Below are 20,685 nucleotides of genomic sequence, written 5' to 3'. Positions count from 1 at the left end.
GACCTGAGTTTGAATCCAGTCAATGACGCGAGGAAATTTTATGGACTTTTTTAACAAAGAGATTGAGTTAGTTAGTCTTAGATGAGGGTGCTTTTTACTCCTTGAAACTCAGATTTTTTTCTCCAGCAGAGAGGCAAATCAACACACACAATTTACAGACATATTTTATACGGCGCAATATGGTAAATTACTCTTGAGTCTAAAACCCTAGAACAACTAAAACAACCAACGAATCAATCATATTACATTTTGAAATTCTGTTTCTTAAATCAAATCGATTTCTCTATGAAAACGATTGTCATGGGGTTGTTTTAGGCGCAAGAGCAACTTAGCGATATTGCGTCGTATATATTTTCTGTAAATTGCGTGTGTTTGTGGTTGATTTGTTGTTCAAAAACACATTTGTGTGCTTAAAATGTTCTCATCACCTTCAGTTTTCAAATACCCTAGGTCATTGACCGAATTGAAAAGTTAGATGGAAAAATCATCTTTTCCATCTAACTTATTAAAATTTTTTTAATTTTTCTCTAAAACATTCGAGAGATTTTTAGAGCAATCGGGAGCCCTCTGCAACATTCGAGAATGTATCGAAAGAAAGGTCGGGGTGTTTGTGGAAGGTTCTAGAACTTTCTACGGAGTTCTCTAAAACACTTGTTAGCCTTCTAGAAACTTCTCTACCGGTATATATATGAAGGATGCTGCACCAAGCAAGCATTTCCATATTTGAAAAACTGTATGCACCAGAGAGCTAATGGAGAGCGACCGAGCGAGCGAGAAAGCCTCTGGTGGATTACTATATCTCTTATCCTTGAAAGGTTTTGGGCAAAAGTTTCCTTTTCCCTACAGGAAATTGATGAATGTATCTGCTTTTCCGAGGAGGTGAAGGGATGAATATATTAGAAAAGAGATTTATATTCTTAAATAAAATTGAAGAGATTGTATAAGATTGTAATAACTCGATATTGACAAAACACATATCCTTTCTCCTAAAAGCTATCAGTAAATATATACCGTATTCTCCAAGAGGGACGGGTTAAATTATCTCCTGTCCCCAAAAGGGATGGTTGAATATATCCCCTTTAAGCATATCACTGATTCCAATATAATCAAAATTAGCTAAAAGGATGTGGTGGAACATACCTAATTTCCTGAAATCCTGTAGTGCAATATATAACCTACTCCGAAATCCTCTTGTAGAATATATACCCCACTCCGAAAGCCTCTAGAGGAACACTATATCTCTTATTCCTGGACAACAGTTCAGTTCCTCGAAAGAAAATGGGTGAACATATCTGTTTTTCCGGGTAGGGTACGTGAATGGATGATTATATCAGAAAAGAGATTTATACTCTTAAACAAAGTTGAAGAAGATATTTAGCATTGTTAGTGACAACAGAATATATCATTTCTTCTTTAAAGGAATTGGGGAATATATCTCCTATATCTAAGAGGGATGCGTGAATATATTCCCTTTCCCCAAAAGGGGATATGTGAATATATACCCGATCTCCAAAAAGATCCGTTGAATACATCCCCTTTAAATATATCCCTGATTCAAATATAATCGAAATTAACAAAAAGATATAGTGGAACATATCTCATTTTCTGAAAGCCTGTGGTGCAATATATAGCCTACTCCGAAATCCTCCGGTAGAATATATAGCCTACTCCGAAAGCCTCTAGTGGAATACTATACCTTTTATCTCCTGAAACGTTTTGGGCAACAGCTCCTTCCCCTACAGTAAATAGGTGAATTTATCTGCTTTTCCTGGTAGGTTAATGGATCAATATATTAGAAAAGGGATTTATATTATTAATCAAAGTTGAAGAGGATATATAACATGGTAATATAATCTCGATAGTGATGGTAAACTTTTATATTCTTAAAGAAAGTTGAAGAGGTTATGTAACATTGATGGGAACAACACAGAATCCTTTGCCCCTTTAAGTGATGAGAATATATCCCCTAACCCCAAAATGAGATGGGTGAATACATATTCCCTATCCCCAAAAGGTATGATGGAATCCATTCCCTTCAATTATAACTTCAAATATAATCTAAATTAACAAAAGGGACATTGTGGAATATATCTCATTTCTCGAAAGTCTCTGATGGAATATATATATCTATTCCGAAAGCCGCTTGTGGAATACTATATCCCTTATCCCTGAAAGGATTTGGCATTAGTTCCTTTCCCCGATAGGAAATGCATGGCTATATAGCGTTGATATCGCCAGTCTACCAGTGGTTGTTCGTAGACAGTTCGAAACGAAATTGTCCACCACCAACAACACTGATCGGCATGAATTTCCTCCCTGAAATAATTCGACAGATTCTCGTAGATAATATTTTCAAAACCTAAGATATGTGATTGAAAAGTTCTCATCACCCTCAGTTGTCAAATATCATAGGTTACTAACCGAAAACCAAGATCTGTAGTTGGTTTAATCATCGTTTCCATCTATCTTTTTTTTTCTATAGCATTCGGTAGATTTTTAGAGCATTTTGGGATGTTCCCACAACATTCAAAAAAGTTTCGGAACGTTCTAGAATATTGTTACCTGCGGAAGAAAGGTCGCGATGTTTCTGGAAAGTTCTAGAACTTTCGATGGTAATCTCTAGAAACATTGTGAGCCTTATAGACTCCTTCTCTACCAGCATATATAAGAATGGGTTCAGCACCAAAAAACATTTTCATATTTCAAAAAGTGTATGTGTTTTAGAGATAGTGGTGAACAAGTATTATGTGCATTAGTGTAAATCGTGAACTGTGTTTAAATTAGAAATAAAAATTTCTTAATTGTGTCCTTATGTGCGTGTACCTCAGCCGTACATGAAATACGACATGTTCTTGCCGAAATAAGCCTTATAACTTTTGCTACCAAATCCAGGTCAGTTTAAAAGCAGTTTTACTCCAAAATGGAAATGTGTCCATCTATACATTGGCCCATGCAGTTGACATGAAGGAAACGTACGAGAACCTACAGGTTCTTTTGAAAAAATATGCTATCAAGAATACAAGTGGAATATCTGTGCCGATCTAAAAGTGGTAGCTTTGCTCACTGGGTTGCAAGATGGATACACTAAATACTGCTGCTCTTTATGCGAGTGGGACAGCCGAGCGAAGGATTTTACTACAGCATTTTACTACACCAGGCCAGAAAAATGAAGCCCACCTTCATTTGGTGGAGAAGTCAAAAATCTATTTATCTCCATTACTCATCAAGCTGGGTTTGATAAAAATATTTCTGAAAGCGATGGACAAAAAAGGAGAATGATTTTCCTGCTTGAGGCAAAAGTTTCCTCGAATCAGTGAGGCCAATATAAAAGAGGAAATTTTTGTGGGTCCTCAAATCAAACTGCTTTTCGAAGATGAGGAATTCACTGAAAAATTAAAAATGCTACAAAAAATGAGAGCATGTAAGGCTCTCATCAAGAATCCCCTCTGGGATTCTTGTACAGGGAGCGAAAAAAAAATTTGCCGACTAGTGTAATTTTAATACAATTTTAAGCGGTTATTGAAAAGTCATTAGCGATCCTTTAATTTAGGAGGAGTTTACTTGTGTTTGAAAATAAATACTACTACATTGGTTTGAGCTTAAACTATGGCACTGCTAATACCAAGTTTCCACATGTTTTGTGCATTTTAAACTCAACAATGGGGGCTGTGTTTGAACCCGTACTGTTTAAATTGTATTTCCAGGGACAAAGGAAAGTACACGATTGTTAGAACAATGACTTGGCCTCACTCTTACTAAAGGGAAGGATTTTTAAGGAGGCCACTACTCTCTCAAAGCTTACAGAGTGATCGATACTTTGATAAATCTGACAAGTAAGTGATTTTTAAATATCAATTTAAGCCATCTCTCTTCAGAAGTGTTAACCCCGGACTTAGGTATTTAAAATATTACAAAAAATAAGATTAATACGCAAACTTAGGATAATGTGGAAATGTTGGGCTACGCCATACTCCAAAATTAATAAATTTAAATTATGAAAGAAAAAAAAAAGCTTTTGTAAAATTTACCACTGCATTTAGCAGTCGGTTTTGGCTTAGATTATGAATATTTCAGATGGCGCTGCTCACACCAATTGTTTCATTTTGTGTGAACTGAATAACACGAAGTATGTAAGAATCAAATTTGTACAGACAAAGTAAACTGTTTAACTGTGCCAACTCTGCTTTACTCTTACGAAGGGGAGATAAAATCTTATCCGCAACGCAGACAAGTGGCTGACTTTTCAACGAATCTGACAAGTAAGCTCGTTTTATTTTTCTGTTAATTTAAATTGAATCTCTTTAACTAGCTATTCAAGTAACTGAAAACATGATTAATATGCAGTCTTAGAATGATAGGACATTGAGTTAGAACGTAATCCGAATTTAGTTCATTTAAATTATGAAAGACAAATTGATTCTTGTAAGAATGCGAGCAGTTAGTCTTTATTCTAAATTAAATTTATACGATATTAGATGAAACGAAACTGGAAACATTTAATGAGGATAATAACGTAAATGCATTGATTAAAACGATTGAATTGGTATAGCCCCTGCGTTACTCTTTCCACCCAAGATGCAGAAGTATCGAATGCCAGGTTAGCGTGAAGGTTACAGAACCAGTTTAATGTTAGTCATGAAAATTCCTCGCATCTCTAACGTATAAAAGACTACAATGTTAAAATTTAAATCGGTATTATTAATATACTTAATTATAATTTTAGGATAATTAATGCCAGAAGTACAGCAACTCCTTAAAAATTATACAAGATTTGGGGACGAGTTATCAAAATCTTTATGCGATTTTAATGTGTTGTTCATAATAGAAACGCTTTGTTCCTGAGATATTTTGCTTAAATTGTATCGCAAGCTTTTAAATCGTACGTTTAGCTCATACGGAATAAAATTGAACTGGGGGGGTGTTGGTGTTTTTCGTAACGACGAATAAGACATTTTAGTGTTCAAAGTACTAAACTGAAATATAAAGTAATGTTTAATGGGAATGAATAATCGCTTACACTGCACTTGGTCATATAGTTAAATTTTGAAAAGGTCTCCGTTTCGTTTAATATTGGGTTGCCAGGGTTTTTGAGTCGCACAAAATGCAAATCGGCCATGAACAAATTCTTTTGCAAAGATACGAGTAAAGCATTGTGATCTAAGATGCTGATCCTCCGTTAAATCATAATGTTTTTCTCCTAATGTTATCCGTAGCTTTATCACTTGGTGAGTTTACTTCAGAGGGATTTTTACCCCGGACGTAAGTAAAAATTCGAAGTTTCCCCTCCCCAGTTGGTATTTTAAACTGCTCGGCGAAAATGACGAAAATAATCGCCCATGATCAAACACTTCGATATCTTTAGATAATTTTCTTCATTCACACCATAAATTCATTAAAAGACATTCCTCACTTTAAGGTGAAATCCTTTCAATGGATGCAACCTCCCCTCCCCACTACCACTCCAGAATTTAACATTTGAATTAAACATCGAGGGGAGGGAGTGCATAGGCATTGAAGGTAGGGACACGCTATTTGTCGATTTATTGTGCATTTTGATTTATTATTTTTTTTATAATGTGGGTATAAATTAAATAGTTAGGGACTGTACGATTGCTATCCACGATTTCGATATTGCAGTTCCTCTCTATATATTCTTCACTTTACAGAAAAAAAATTGGCTTTATTATTATTTTATTCTGTTGATTGTACACTTTTCTTATATATGATTTGGAAAGATTGTTGATTTGCTATTTCCTCGGGTCAGTTGCAACCAAACTCTTCATATCATTCTTTCATCCAGGTGGAATATTTGGATACAATTTTTAATACTGGGATACATTACTGGTCCTTAGAGGGGACTGGGTTAATTACAGCAGGTGTAGTTCAATTGGCGGACTCGTTCATCCAGTAGGATGTGTTTCGTTGATCCGATGTGGTGCAATCCGAGACTAAACAGATTTATTTATTTATTCTTTCACGAAGAAGTTTTAATCTTTAAAATAAATTTAAGATATTAAATGATTTATCGGAGCGGTTTTAAAGCGACTTGTCTTTCGGCTGCGCAAAATGTAAAAAAAATAATGATTTTATAGCTTCCTTGTTATTCATTTAAGCTCTTTGAAGTGATTTTCAAGTATTTGAAGCTTAGCTTCTCCTTTCTCAACATATCGTCGTGCTGTATTTAATAAAACATGAATGCAGAGAAATAAATGGTGAGTTTACATGTACGAAAAAGAAGTTTGCTTTTCCCAAAGAAGAAATGATTTTGGAACAGGTGGAAATGGGACGAGATTTCATTTTTACGGCAATCACACGACGCCCAGTTAAAAGTGGAAATTTTCATGAAAATGAACAGATTGGAACGAACACCATGCGAACAAGCACAGTACCATAGGTTAGTGGCCAGCCTTAATCCCCTGTTAATAATAATAAAACCGCTGATGTTTGAAATTAATTGGTCATCTGAGATAATCTCTAAATAGTGATGCAGCTTAATAGTGAGGCCTGTTATCATTTGCTATGGTTTCAGCGCGGTTCTAAAATTCGATCCAAATTCCCCCTAAATTTTTGAAAAATATAGGAGAGTGAGAAAAAATAGTTCTCCGAAAGGCTCGCGAGATTGAGACCTGAACGGCGTAACTTAGATAAAACGAAATCTAAGATTTTTGATAGTACTCGTATTATTAAAATGGCTAGTAATAATGTCATCCTCAGGGAGAATACAGAAGCCAATGGGTGGAAACAGATCCACTTCTAAATAAACACGCTTTATTGTATACAGGTGACACTGAATATGATAGTGCTCATCATAGCAACAAGGCCAGGGATTTATATTAGCACAAAGTTGGATTTGATGACAAAATGTTAAGGACATACAATACTAAGAGTTAAGGATAAGAGAACAAAAGTAATTATGAAATTCATTAATCATGGTCATTAAACAATGGATATCGTGAGATTACCAGTAATTTATTTGATACACAATTGTTCACTGTCTTTAGGCATCAAGCTCTAAGTTGTGCCAGTTAGTTTTAGCATTGCATCCAGTTGATTCGCATTCAGTTGATATCCGAATGTCATCATAATAACCATCTTCTGCGATAAGGTATTATCGCAGAAGATGGGTTGAGCAGTTACTTCTGTACTTCTTATTGGTGGTGAATTTCAGGGGGGTCCCATCAGGACTTAGTCGTGTTAGCATTTTGTTGGGCAGGAATCGGTCAATAAGGCGAGCCTATCGAAGTTGGTGATTAGCATAGTATTAGTAATGGCCGCATGGTGCAAGAAAGCCTATGGCTTATGCTGCACCAGGCAAAAAAAAAAAAAAAAAAACGAATAAAACAATGATAAAAAAAAATAATAATAATTAATAAAAGAAAAGGAAATTAAGCCTATCATCCTATGCTCTTCCCTCACCCGAAGGTACTATAGGGGCGGCCATAGCCGGGGTTGGATAATCCCCCAAGCGTAGCATTCCGGTTTTGCTGCCAGATCAGTCCAGCATTATCCTTGCAGTGAATAAGAGTTTTTTTTTTTTTTTTATTTCTACTAAGGATGATTATTACCCCTAGCGCATTTCCCATTTGAGTTGTTCTCCGTGCTGGAGGAATTCGGAGCTCATACGAGGTCCATCTCAGTAACCCATATTTTGCTGATTTCACTTTACATTCGTTGGGGTTTATCTTATATTTGTGCAAGCCTGGCTTTGATACTACTCACTGTTTTATATTTTTAGAAGGTGTAAATTAAAGTTTATGTTTAATGATATTTATGTTGTGTTCGCTTTTCACAAGACTTGAGTATTGTATCTGTTTTTTCGGTTGAGAGCACACAAAATATAGATATTTCGTGACAGTTGAATGGTTATGCAACATCTCGTGTCTGTGGCAAAGCCTGGTTTCGAGTAATGTCCCATGCCCCTTGAATTTTCTAGAAACCAGGCTTTGCCTGGTTTCGAGATCTTCATTTGGCCTGATTAGTTAGCCCGTATCGGGTATAAAGCATAAGAATTTTTCTACTGAAACTAGGTGTTTCCATCCCTCAAATAAAGAACCTACCATACAATACACGCCGATTACACACACGAAGTACCATCCGCTTTTAAGGAAAACAACAAATGGGGAGCACTAAAACTAACAGGAGTTGAGCGGAGAACTTGCATATCTGAGAATGCTCAAGCTGTTAATGGCTTCATTCATCATACTTATTCCATGAAGCGTCTTGCTAGCTTTCCGATCCAGTATTTGCTCCTACCTGAACAGTTCTACTCCTCTCGTTCCGTTGTAGCAGCAGTCTTGCACATCTCATCAACCATTTCTACAAGAATCGTTCCCTTGAGCACAATGTTAAAACTGCTAGCATTAGTTCCTGACATTAGTGCCGCAGGTCTTTCAAGGTTGTTTTGTTATAACTGCGTCGCGGTATTCTGATTTCCGCTACTAAACTACAAAAGAACTAGTAATTACTGCATCCAATCTTCGTTAGTTGTGCTAGTGCGCTTTCTAGTGAATGTTGCAACAAATGGTGCGCAATAATCCTGATTCTTATGTACCAATCACAGCATATCTGCCACGTGATACTGACTTCCTTGTTACCATGTGTTGGCTTCGCGGAATCCACAGAGCGTTAATTCTTCTCATACAAGCGATAGCTGAAGAACGTCCGTAGAACATCCACTTAATCTGTGGCCTAGCGTTGCTAATAAGAACAAGTTAGTTAATGCACGCTGTGTGTTATATTTCAGCGCGTTAGCAAAATTACTCCAGTGCTTCATCTACAATATACATTATATGGATAGCCTATGCATATACGTATGAAAAAAAAAATAATAATCGTCAAATTTCTATTGGTGATTTTAAAGAAATTAGGGAAGACCCAAATTTAAAATTCCATAAAATCCGTCAATTTAAGTGAGTTGGTACGTGCGGATGGATGGATAAAGAATTCAGATATCTCTTGGCCATGAAATTTTGGAAAATTCAACAACTCGTTCTGAAAGAGCTAAATATAAAATTTTATGAAAGTCCATCTACTGGAAGTTGAGTTGCTATGCGGAAGAATATGGTGAACACAGGCGATTTAAGCGTATGTTAATGCGCCTCAAATGTGTAACCCTTTTTTTTTTTTTGGATCTCGCGTTTCTTTACCGTCTTCATACCGCTCAGAACTTAACGAGGGCAACAAAAAGGGAAAAAATATCTTCCAATAATAACAAAAACTTCAGAACTGCTTGCTATCGAGTGGAATATTATTAATTGTCGTCTCATCACATGTTAGCAGCATTTCGATGGTGAAAAGTGTAACTAATATGAAGAACACAGATTGTCAAAAAGCGGATCTCTTCCTATCCTTCGTACTTTTTTACTGTCTCTCGTCAAAAAGAAAAGCTTAATAAAAAGTTTAAATCACATATCCACAAAAATTAATTATTCTTTTTCCTTCTATTCTCTGTCAAAAAAAACTCTTAAGATTTTAATTAAATCGGCTATTCGATAAAATCTCGACTTCATTACGTTTTTCTTTTCCAACCTTTTTTTTTTTCCTAGTCAGATTATTATCAAATTATGAACAATATGATGGCTCCGAACAGCATAAGGTAGACGAGTTTTTCAAGATTTTTATTTGGAGAAAATTTGTATATAACGTAAGAATTTTCTGATGACCGGTTCATGTTTCGATCCGGAAATTGTAAATATGGAATGACTTATAGAAAGAAAAAGTAGTGTCAGATATTAATTTATAAAAATTTAAACCTGGAATAAAGGTAGGCAAGTTTTATGCTAATAATGGGTGCTGCTGATGTAGAGGCTTGTTTAGAGTTTTCTCCGAGATCATTAGTCGTCTATAAAATACGTGTTTTCTAAGGTCAGTTTTTTGCTTCCTTTTGGGATGAAAAACCAGAGTTTTGAGGGTGGATTTGGATGGCTGTTCTTGAATTTTCGACAAAGCATCAAGACTTTGGCGAAAATTCAATGGACATGGTGCGTTACCATTGCAACCTTCGCCTGGGATTGACTACTAGCCAACTCAGCACTGTGCGAAGAAAACACAAACTTTCTTCCACTGCGTAAATGAAACCATAAAAGATTTTTCGTAATCTGCTGAGTTATTGTGATTGCACAAAATTAGTGGGCAACGTTTTCAGAATCTTCTCGTTGGATGATAAAATATTATCAGAAAATGAATAATTATTTATTTGCTGATACATATTTAGAATTATTGACCTTATAATTCTTTCGGCAACATACTCTAAGTAACAATCAACCCTCTGGCGACTATACCATTTTGAACTCTACCTGTTCTTTGGAAATACAGTACTTGTTTTGCAAGATAATTGGTTACAGTTAGGAACTTACTTTTTTTCCTAAGTTTTATTTCAACTACTGTTAACCACGCTCGTGAATATTGCCCTACACTTGCTTTAACAATTACGGTTTTAGTACAGTATGGTTCATTTTATATTTTTAAGTTCAGTCTAACAGGATTTTGAAGAGGAAAATTCTCATTTTGAGTTTGATGTTCTGTAATAATATGCTTCACTTGGCCGCTTGTCATCAATCAAACACGCACTCAAAAATTCAGATATAAATTTCTTTCATTAATGGTTGTTTGGGACTTACCCCTTTATTATAAAATAGGCTGAACTTATTAGCCACTGCTAAAATTAAGTGGAGCGAGAAAGGGCACACAAAGACGCCTTAAAAAAGAATAATTATCCTATTAGATCATTTTATATTTGACCCACTTGGTGTGTTTAACTGACAAAGTTCAACAGGCTTCCCGCGCCGTATTTCACTTCAAACAATATGCTTGCACTATTATAAATTCCAAGGAACCATTTTTGACATCAGAAGCAATGAAAAATCAATGTCATTGAAAACATTTTGATGGATCTTACCTATTTAGATAAAGATATATCATATTTACAAGCCTACGAATACTCTTGCTTCCAATGAGAATACCGCTGACCATTGACACTTTAATGCCATAGCTCTGTGACATTGCAGCTAATCGTTGGTAAATGTATAATTCCTGTATTAGTAGTTTTATGCCGTTAGAATAAAACTGTGATATTTTTTGGGTCGTAACCCGAAATATTGTTGCTTTGAGTTAACGGTTAGATATGTTAAGCAACTAAGGCTATGAGGAATCATTGCATTGTGCCTGTAATTGCGCGTATTTTCTGGATGAAAAAGTTTAATTTTCATGAGATTTGGCAAGGTACTTGGATCTATAGGTCTTATTGTGAATGTCTGCTACATGGTGCTTAAAGCTGAGTTTTGAGTCAAAAATTACTCCAAAATCTCTGTTGTGTTTGTGACTGTGAAGATCAAAGTTACATGGATTTTCAGGTTCAACTCGGTTGGATGTAATTTTAGGGAGAATATTATTAATGCAGATTTCGTTGGATTTATATTTAGGAAAAATGCTAGAGTTATGTTGTCAGATTCTATAGGCTGTTGACGATGGAAACAGAGATGGTATTTTGGATTGTTGATGCGACCCAGAAGCTTCAGATCTTCGGGAAACAGATTTCGTCAGCAAAGCCGACGAAATCTGTTTGCTGGTATAAGAATGGATGAATGCGTCAATAAAGAGAAGCTCCGAAAGAACTTCACCCTGTTGTACGTCAGCCTTAACTGACCTTGTGAAGGATTTTTTATTCACGGTCATGTGAAGAATGGGATGCCGGAAGTTTATCAAACTCTAACAGGGAGCTAAATGATTTTGTAATGACTGAGGTGAACCCTTCTCGTTAGAAGCGACTTTAAGAATGCAAAATCATCGCCTTTAATCTGGTATGCTTCCTCACACACTTGCAGGAGGTCACGGGCATTAATGCGGTCAATGAGGGATTGGACATCTAGGTAGATCACTGCTAGCTTAGCGATAAAATTCAGCCGGCATATTAATGAAGGTCGAGCTGTGGGTTGTATCGAGTCACGGCCACCCAGGGTGAAACTGTTGCATAGTAACATACCTGTGGATTGAGAGTGATGGGCTAATAACAGTTATCTTAACTAGTTCCTGATATTGCACTGGCCCTTTGAACGTGACTAGAAATAATGTATTATATAGTAAAGAAGTGGTCTGAACTGAATGCTGTTTCTGGCCGGATGTCTAACATATTTGAGCCTCAGGCAGGGGTAAATTTCTGTAGGCTGAACCCTACAGCTGCCAGATTTTTTGATATCATTCTGAGAGCACGTATGTTAGGACTGATGTTAATTTCCAAGCACCAGTAATGATGCATTGGGGTGACATTCCTTATTGATCCAATTCGAGATCTCTTGAATGGGGAAGAGTGGGACGTAAACTGTACATACGTGAAATATCTTGCCTGGAAAGCAGAGATACACCCTGGCTCCTTCATACATATGTCTTTAGAATGGCTAGGCTAGTCAGCGTGAATTTGCTTGTTTTGTACAGGATTGCAACGCCTCCTCTGTTCCTTTCTAGATGCACAAGTGCCAAAGAAGCTAGCAGATTGTGAAAATGTGAGGGCTTCACCAGGAGAAAGCCATGGCTCCGTTATGCACAACCAGTCATTCCTTCAAGTGCAACTCTTCATTGTTTTCGCAGTGCTACTTTTTTTATGCTGGCTTAATCAAAATTTTCATAAACACAAAAATGAATCCAAGGTCTGAAAGCCTCATATGATGGGGAAATAAGCAAGAGGTTGTATCAAGATGGTGAATGCATTTCTTAAACGTATTCTTGGACTACTCAGTGTCATTTGTTTCAAAGAACAAATTTAATCAGACGGTAGCGATACGACGAAGATTGATAGTTTACAGACTAAAGAAAATTAGTTAACATAAAAAGTTGCATAGCACTAATGTACTGGAGGGTGGAACTAATTAATGGAATACTCATAACATTTTCTTGGGGATTTTTGCGCTCATCACTTCAGTTTCTTAGGTGATTCCAAAGATATCAATAAATCAGTTTTGTCGTTTATCTTTGAACTCTTTTTAGAAAACACAAAGTGCACAAAGTTTACTTTAATCCTCTCTGTTTTCGCGAGAGAACTAATTAAGCTATCTGTCAAGTTTTTTTTCCCCCGAAGTTTTTACGCATTGGTTCTTTTAAAGTTTAATTGAAATCTGATTTTTACGTGGAGATCTTTAATTACTAATACATGCTCCAAGATATCATTTTTATCTGTGATGGAACTCCTCATTTTCTTTCATTGATTTTTTGTACTTAATTTTAGGAGTCTCGAGAGCAGAAAGAGAAAGGAACATCAGAAGTACCGAAAGTTGAAATGCATGTATGGGGGGGGGGAGTATAAAATAATGAAGTGAAATTAGAAAAGTGCAAAGAGTGAGTTTTGCATTCTGTCTTTAATTGACTGTTCTGTGTCAGAGGACGAGAGAGAGATTATATTCGATTTTCTGTTCATATTTTTATACGCAGTTCTTAAGCTTTTCCCATCACTAATAATTCTTTCCAGGAATGTTTTAATACTTTGTTTTGTATTGCATTAGCAAAGTTCACTTTTGACAGCCAGTGTAGAGATGTGGCTGGGTAGCCTGCCGGGTTCATTAATGTACCCCACTAAAATGTATTTTGCTAACTGATTTGCAATTGGCTCCTTAGGGTTGCGGAATACTAAGGAAAGAAGTTGAAAGAAAAATTATTGTAGAAATTAAATTTCTAAGCCCACAGGAAGGGAGAAAAGTTTCGAGACATCATAACGATACTCATTTATGTGGGAAGAAACATATGATACCGTATTTGAACTCGGCATTTATATTGCATAAATACATAATAGTGCAGAAAAATAGACGTTCAATGGTACAAAAACGTTTTTCATGTGAGATAAATGGACTATCCTTAGAAAAATTTGCTGAATAGCTAGTAATTCCGTACATTTTTTTCGGAAAACAGGTCGCGCAACGATCACCCCTATTGTGAGGCGAACAACATTCCCGGAAAATCTGACGATGAAGTATTTTTATCTAGTACTGCCAACAAAAACAACAAATGAGTGTAGATGTCAATTTTTTGTTCCTCAAAATGTGATAATAAAACATGAATTTTTAACTTAAGTAAATTTAGGGGCAAAGATCTACGAGAGCAATGAATATTAATGTGTAGTATTATTATTAAAATGGCATAATGATATAAGGAAGCGAACTTATTTTGCATCTGCCGGAAAAAGAATAACTCTGTCGTATTGTTTCCATCTCCAAAAAGTTCGTATCCAGTTCTTTCCTGAATTTTGTCAAACTATCGGCTGCGGTCCTCCTTAAAGGCAACTTTTTCCAACGTTCTATAACACGCTACCCGAAGGCAAACTTCATTAGGTCCAGGCTGCTGTTCTTCCCTAAGATTGCAGTTGTCATCTGGTCTTGTCTCACTCTCCAGTGTGAATATTCCTCTCTCACTCGCTTTACTAATCCCTTTCAGGGCTTCATCACTTCAATCAAATCTCACCTAAGGTGGATAGTTGCTGAGCTGTGCAAACACCATCTTAGCTACTCCTCATTGTGATAATGCTTGGTGTTTTTCGCCAATACAGTCTCCCTTCTTTGCACCATCGATACATGTTCTGTATCTTTTTTGAGATGGTCTCCAAACTCGGATACAGTACTCCATATTTGGTGGCACTCGTCTTATGGAGAGGCAAATGAGCTCCTTCTCTCTGTACTTAAAGTCCGATAAAACATAGAACATTGCGCCTTTCTTGCCGCCTGCTTACGGTTCATGCTGAATTTTCTTTCTTCGTAATTAAACCTCAAACCTCACACTCCCTGAATATCTTTTAATTCCACCCCCCTAATCTATAAACTACATAAACTACTCCCGGGTTTCTGTTATCGAAGTGCGGTGCCTTGCATTTGATAGCATTAAAATTCAATTGTTATTTTACAGATCCTACTTGTGGTCGGTCCAAATCCTTTTCAAGCGGCATAATTGGGTGTACACCATCCACCCCTAGGCTTTACTCTATCTCTCTCTCTCAATTTCTTTTCAGGCAGGCACTTCTCTGATATCATTGTCACTTATTTTACAACGGTTCAAGTCGGATTCACTATTCCTTTTTGCCAATAATGTCATCTCAATAGCAAAGATAGTTGCAAAATACTTGTTTAACTCTGCTGCCATTTCGGCTGCATTGTAGATTATACTACCACTTTAATCTTGCAAGGGGTCTGTCGCATTTATTTTAGTACTTCTTTTCATTCATATACGAGTAGATCGCCTTTTTCTCCTCCTTGGCTTTCTTTGCCAACGATTTTTTTCTACTACTTTTTGCAAGTCTTGTCCCTTAGCAGTTTTTTTACCTACCTACTTATAGTTATTGTAAGATGCAATGTCACATCATAACCTATAATTACTCCATGCTTTTTTACTTTTGGCCAACTAAATCTTCCAGTTCTCTTGTCGTTAATTCTAGAATCTTTGCTTTGCAGTACCTCTCAACTGAAACGAATGTGTTTGTGGCTTCTATGATAAATCTCTTAAACACTTCCCACAATGCATTTGTATGAAGTAGCATATGGTAATAATTTCAGTTAGTAGAGCGAAAGAAGAACCCGAGTTCGTCGTTGGCCATCTTTCTGTAATTAAAACCCTGACCTTTCCCTTTGACCAGCGAATCATTTTTTTCTTTGTACACTACTCATTGTTTTAAAATTATGATCACTCCCCGCTGTGGGTTGCTAAGTTGTATTTTTGGTACGGCTAGACCCTTGGTGAGAACTAGGCAAAAGATATTTGATCCCTTTGTACTGCTGTTTATTTTAAGCAATAACTTGTAGAAATAAATAGCAGTCCTCTGGTTGATTCAAGAAGCTAAGAAACTACTTCTGCTATGTGTATTGCATTTTACGATTTCCAATCTGTGAGAAATTAAAGTCACCCATAACGATTCATTTGCTTTTGCTTGCCCGCTCAAGTTGCCAAAAGAGATTTTTATTGTACTGTTCGGATTCGTTTAGTCTATAGCACACTCCCACTCTTATCTTTTCCACCACTATTCAGAAAATTTAGTGTGGCGTAGTAAAACAGAAAATGTGATCAGTACTCGATAGATATGGTTTTCAATATTTAAATAAAAGATTTATTTTCTACCTTGATATTTTTTAAACAAATTAATGTGCAATATCATTGTATATCCGACACTTTTCTTTTGGAAGAAAAATTAAGTTATTTTGCTGCATAAGCTGTTCGTCAGCTTAAAGTGGAAAAAATGCATTATCGTCTAAATATTTTGTTATTTTTCAGTCACAGTTCTGACACCTTTAAAAAAAAATCACGTGAACATTTTCTTGAAATTAGTTCGATGTTACAACAAAGGGATAGAGAGGGCACGCAGTTTGTGCGGTTTTTCATCCAGCATAACAATTATCGCTTATTGACGAGATATTTTAATATTGATAATACTACACACTTTAATGTCGCTAAAAATTCTGGTAATGTCCCTACTTAACGAATTTTCATATAATCACGACATCTATCGGCTTGAAGTGTATAATTTTAATATTTCTTGAAATGCAAATCCTTTGAATCAGAGGGCAGAATATTTTTGTACTTCGTCACTGAAAACAATAATTCAACTCCCCCAATCAGGTTATTCGACTGGACTGCAATGAGTTCACACTCGCGCCATCTACATAATTATTCGAGCAACGTAGAAATGGAAAAGAACCATAGTTAAGCTGTCCCAATTTTTTTTTTTTTTTTATCTTATCATTAAACAACGAAATACTTTTTGCTCGATTCAGCGCTTATTCGTATCCTTCTAACAGACAAATCAAACTCATCCTGTCTGGAAAAGAAATGGCTTCGCTGTGCTTATTAAGCAGCAGTGTGTGCAGTTTGTTACAACGTGCGGTCCTTTGAACCAAACTGTTACGTTCCATTTTTCATTCTGCTGATTGAAAAAGTTTTTAAAGTATTTTGTCTTCTCTAATGAATCTCCCTCGTTTACTTCCACCCCGTAGTTGTTTTTTTTTCTTTTCTCGAGACCTGTAATTCTAGCATTCCTTAATTTACTCTGATTTGCGGTGTTTTCTCCTGCTTTTGTTCATTGTCTTGTCCTCAATAGAATCGTTTAATTACACGCACTTCTTTTAATGACAACAGCTAATTTAAATATATGTTTTTATCTGTGTATGACAGTTTACTTTAACGTCTTTTCTTTCCTGCTCTCTTCTTTCTTTTTTTTTTTTTAACTTCATTTGTAGCGCTGCTTGCGAGCGATTTCTTAACGTCAGCGCTGCGTTGTAATTTGGATTATTTTGGTTTGAATCTTTAAATGTACTAATAAGAAAGATTACAGACGAGAAATGCTTTATTGCAGTTGCTAAAATAAGCACAAAACTGGCAGGCTGTGTGATCTGTTCCTTGTTATGTGGTAATTAGAAAGGAAGTTTTCCCATTTCCTTAATCAATTTTATGTACACTAAAGGACAAAATTAAAGTGCTTCTCACAAGAATAACGTCTTGTTCCCCCCCCACCAAGGTATATGAGTGGAACAATTAGGCTGCTAATAGCAGAGTTATCTAGTTGATATTGTATCACAAAATGAAAAATTGCTTGTTTCAAGAGATATGCTTAGAAGAAGTCAGCATGAAGTACTGCACACCAAAGTGCGAAGAAACTGAAAATTCCACTCCATCACGAAAGAATTTCAACTGAGATCTTTGGATGTAAGTGATGCTTGCATTTTAATTTCCTGGAGCTTCTTTCAATACATGTTTTGAATATCTTCGGTTTTCTGGTACTCGCGCTTCAAATGAGCAATTATGGGGACAAGCGCTAGACGGTCCATGCTATGCTTTTGAGAAATCCGTGAGCCTTCATAGATCATATGGAAAAAAAAAAGGTTTACAACGATTTATGGTGAGCTCATTGATAATTTTCTCATCACCACTTTGTTTATTCATTCCATGGTATTGAAAATGTGGTATTGTGTTCCTTGTTGCCTGTTACTTAAAAATTAAGCGTACCTTAAACCTGTCTGCTCTGTTGTAATGGTTCCCTTTTCTTAATCTTTTTAAACTGTTGGCATCACCATTCTCAACGCATTCCATCTAGCCTAACTCCCCAGTCTTGATTTCAGTATTCCTGCAGTTCTCCACTGTAGAAATTGCACACGTTGATGGCACGTTATTTTCATCAAAAATGATGGAAATGACTGTATATTTTGAGAAAGATAGTCGTAAAATAAGTGGATTATTATAGCCACCGCCATTTCATAGCTTAATAAAGGACAGTAAAATACTCCTGTTTACTTGCTCACATTGGTGAGCAACACGATTGGTGAGGGGAATGAAGGGATCGTCTTACCAAGAGAGGCTTAAGTTCTGCAAATTGCAGTGGCTGGAGACTAGGCACCTGCGCGGTGATCTGATTGAGGTCTATAAGGCCTTGAATGGGTTGAGCACGCTGAATTCTGATGGGATCCTCCCACTTGTTCAGAATACGAACCTACGGGGACATAAGTTCAAATTAAGAAAGGATAGATGTAGAATAGATGTGCGGAAATTTGCCTTTAGCCAGCGGGTGGTTAATTGCTGGAACAAACTTCCATCTGTCGTTGTGGAAGTTGATAGGTTAAATAAATTTAAGGAGGAACTGGACAGGCAATTAGAGGGTATGGTGTGATTTTTTTTTTTTTTTTTGGCTGATGCTGCATAAGCTCCTACACTGCTTTCTTGCATCAAGTGCCACTACTACTACTACTACTACATTTAAATCAATATATCAATGCGATATTTTGGCCTGGACTAGACCAGTCCAGACCATTCACTACAGATTATTTCCTTTCTTTTCGTTGTGTATGTATCTAAATTTTTAGAGATCATTTTAATTCTTGCTAAAATATATACGAGGTAACAATATTGCCCTACATGGCCTTGTGGGCCATGAAGGGCAATATAAAGTCCAAAAATGAAAAGATATTTAAAAAATAATCATGAATAATTGTTTCCTTCTGAATTAAAGGTGGTTTAAAGACAAAGGTTCGCTTGGATGGTATGGTAGAAATAAAAATAAAGAATTAATTGATTAAAATTTAAATACCTCACCTGATTCCAAAGTCCTTCCAACTACTTTGTCTGATCGGGGCCCGGGTCCTGCAGAATTATAGGCTTGAACTACCACATCGTATTTGGTGAATGGCAAAAGGCTGGTTAGATAAGTGGACAGCTCTTCTCTGTTGTCGGCTACGTGCTTGAACTGATAAGACTCGGAAGTTTCACTTATCCTGTAACCTACGTAATATCCGGTTATTCTCCCATGTCGCAGATCTTCTTTAGGCGGCTGGGAATGGAAAACAGGATGATTGAAGATAACACAATGCAAAATAAAAAGAGAAGAATACAAATTAAAATCTATTCATTAGGATAAAAGAAGAGATAATGATCTTTTAAAATGCTTATCAAACTTAAGTCATCCCAACCTACCTTCCATGAAACCTTGAGTGACTGCGCTCCTGTAGCTTGGACGTGAGTATCCCTAGGAGGACCAGCTGGAGCTGCAGAAGAGTGAAATTTAATTTGAGAGAAAACAAATATTTCCAGAGTTAACAAGTAAAATTACGCACTAAATAAACAAAAGACCTCATCGAACTGAAGGAATTCCTCAATAGACCAGCAAAGTAGTGAAGCATTTATCGGCAAATGTGCCATTTTCAGCTATCTTGAATAAAGACTTGCGTTTGACACCGAGTTTACAACCACCTTGCGTAGAGGAAGACAAAGTGCTTAAAGCTTACTTAGTAAGCAGTTTCCTGCCGGTAAGAAATTAATATTTAATCAAGAAAAGGATGTACAAGGCGGCTGCAAGGTAAGCAGGACTAATCCTATAATTATGGTAAACACTGAAATCAATTTAATTAATCCTTAACATCGTTACGGCGTTAATGAAGCCAGAGTTATCCGTTAATTTCATTACTGAGCCCCAGTTTCCTGTCTTGTTACTGGCAAAAATAGATTTATTGGAGATTAGTCTATCGATGTGCTATTCATAAAGATGCCATGTGGCCCGAGCAGTCAAGTAAAAGGTGCTGAAGGGAAGCTCTTGCTTACGAAGTCGTCCAGTTAGCTAGCATCTTTCGATGGGGCTTCTTTGCTATAAATCCCACCAAGGATATTCAAGAATTCAACTTCCTTAATTTATTTTGCAGATTAGAGCTACAGCTTCGGTTACACCTTAGTATAAAGCGAATTATGTATCGTTTTGGGGCTGGATGTCTGCGAAAATTTGTAATGATAGGATTATGCTGATTGACAGTATATTTTAATGTCCTTGATTGGTTGTCAAGAGAAGAGTATTCGCTACTCTTCTCTTGTTGAAAAATTAATTTTGTGCAGCCATCTATATTTGAAGCGTTTTGCTGAACTAAGTGTTGCTTTGCATTTCAGTGGAAACTTGATTACTGTATTTTTTGGTGTCTTCTTCAGAAGAGGCAAATTTTTTATGCAGATTTATGAGATGGAGAGAGCATTAGGAAATATCCTGCCCACCTTGTTTGCATCTGGAAAGGTGAGTGGTGAATTGCTGTTGGTTCATTGAGCTTTTTTTTAGATTGGGAGTTATTTGGTTGACTAGCCTTGGTGAATAACTCGCAGAAGTTATCAGCTTGGCAAGGACTATTACCCGAGAATTGATAATCGCTTGTTAAAAGGGGCTTTGATTTCAAGGCAGTAAGGAGTATTGTTCGGATT

At 36.4% G+C, this 20,685-nt stretch overlaps 1 protein-coding gene across 3 annotated transcripts in view; it reads right to left on the bottom strand.

The window, feature by feature from the left end:
- The window catches only part of LOC150084401 (cell adhesion molecule Dscam1-like), a 305,476-nt gene that overhangs the window by 48,967 nt on the left and 235,824 nt on the right, over window positions 1-20,685 (bottom strand). For all 3 annotated transcript variants that reach the window (XM_090376034.1, XM_090376036.1, XM_090376035.1), the window contains exons 17-18: window positions 19,423-19,493; window positions 19,045-19,279 (exon numbers count right to left, since the gene is read on the bottom strand). In XM_090376034.1, the coding sequence (XP_090232160.1) occupies window positions 19,045-19,279; window positions 19,423-19,493 (306 nt within the window). The remainder of the gene's footprint in view (window positions 1-19,044; window positions 19,280-19,422; window positions 19,494-20,685) is intronic.

This window comes from Mastigoproctus giganteus, chromosome 6 (genome assembly GCF_048544385.1).
Source record: "Mastigoproctus giganteus isolate SK-2022 chromosome 6, ASM4854438v1, whole genome shotgun sequence".
Classification (NCBI taxonomy): Eukaryota; Metazoa; Arthropoda; class Arachnida; order Uropygi; family Thelyphonidae; genus Mastigoproctus; species Mastigoproctus giganteus.
This window is presented reverse-complemented; position numbering and strand designations above follow the sequence as displayed.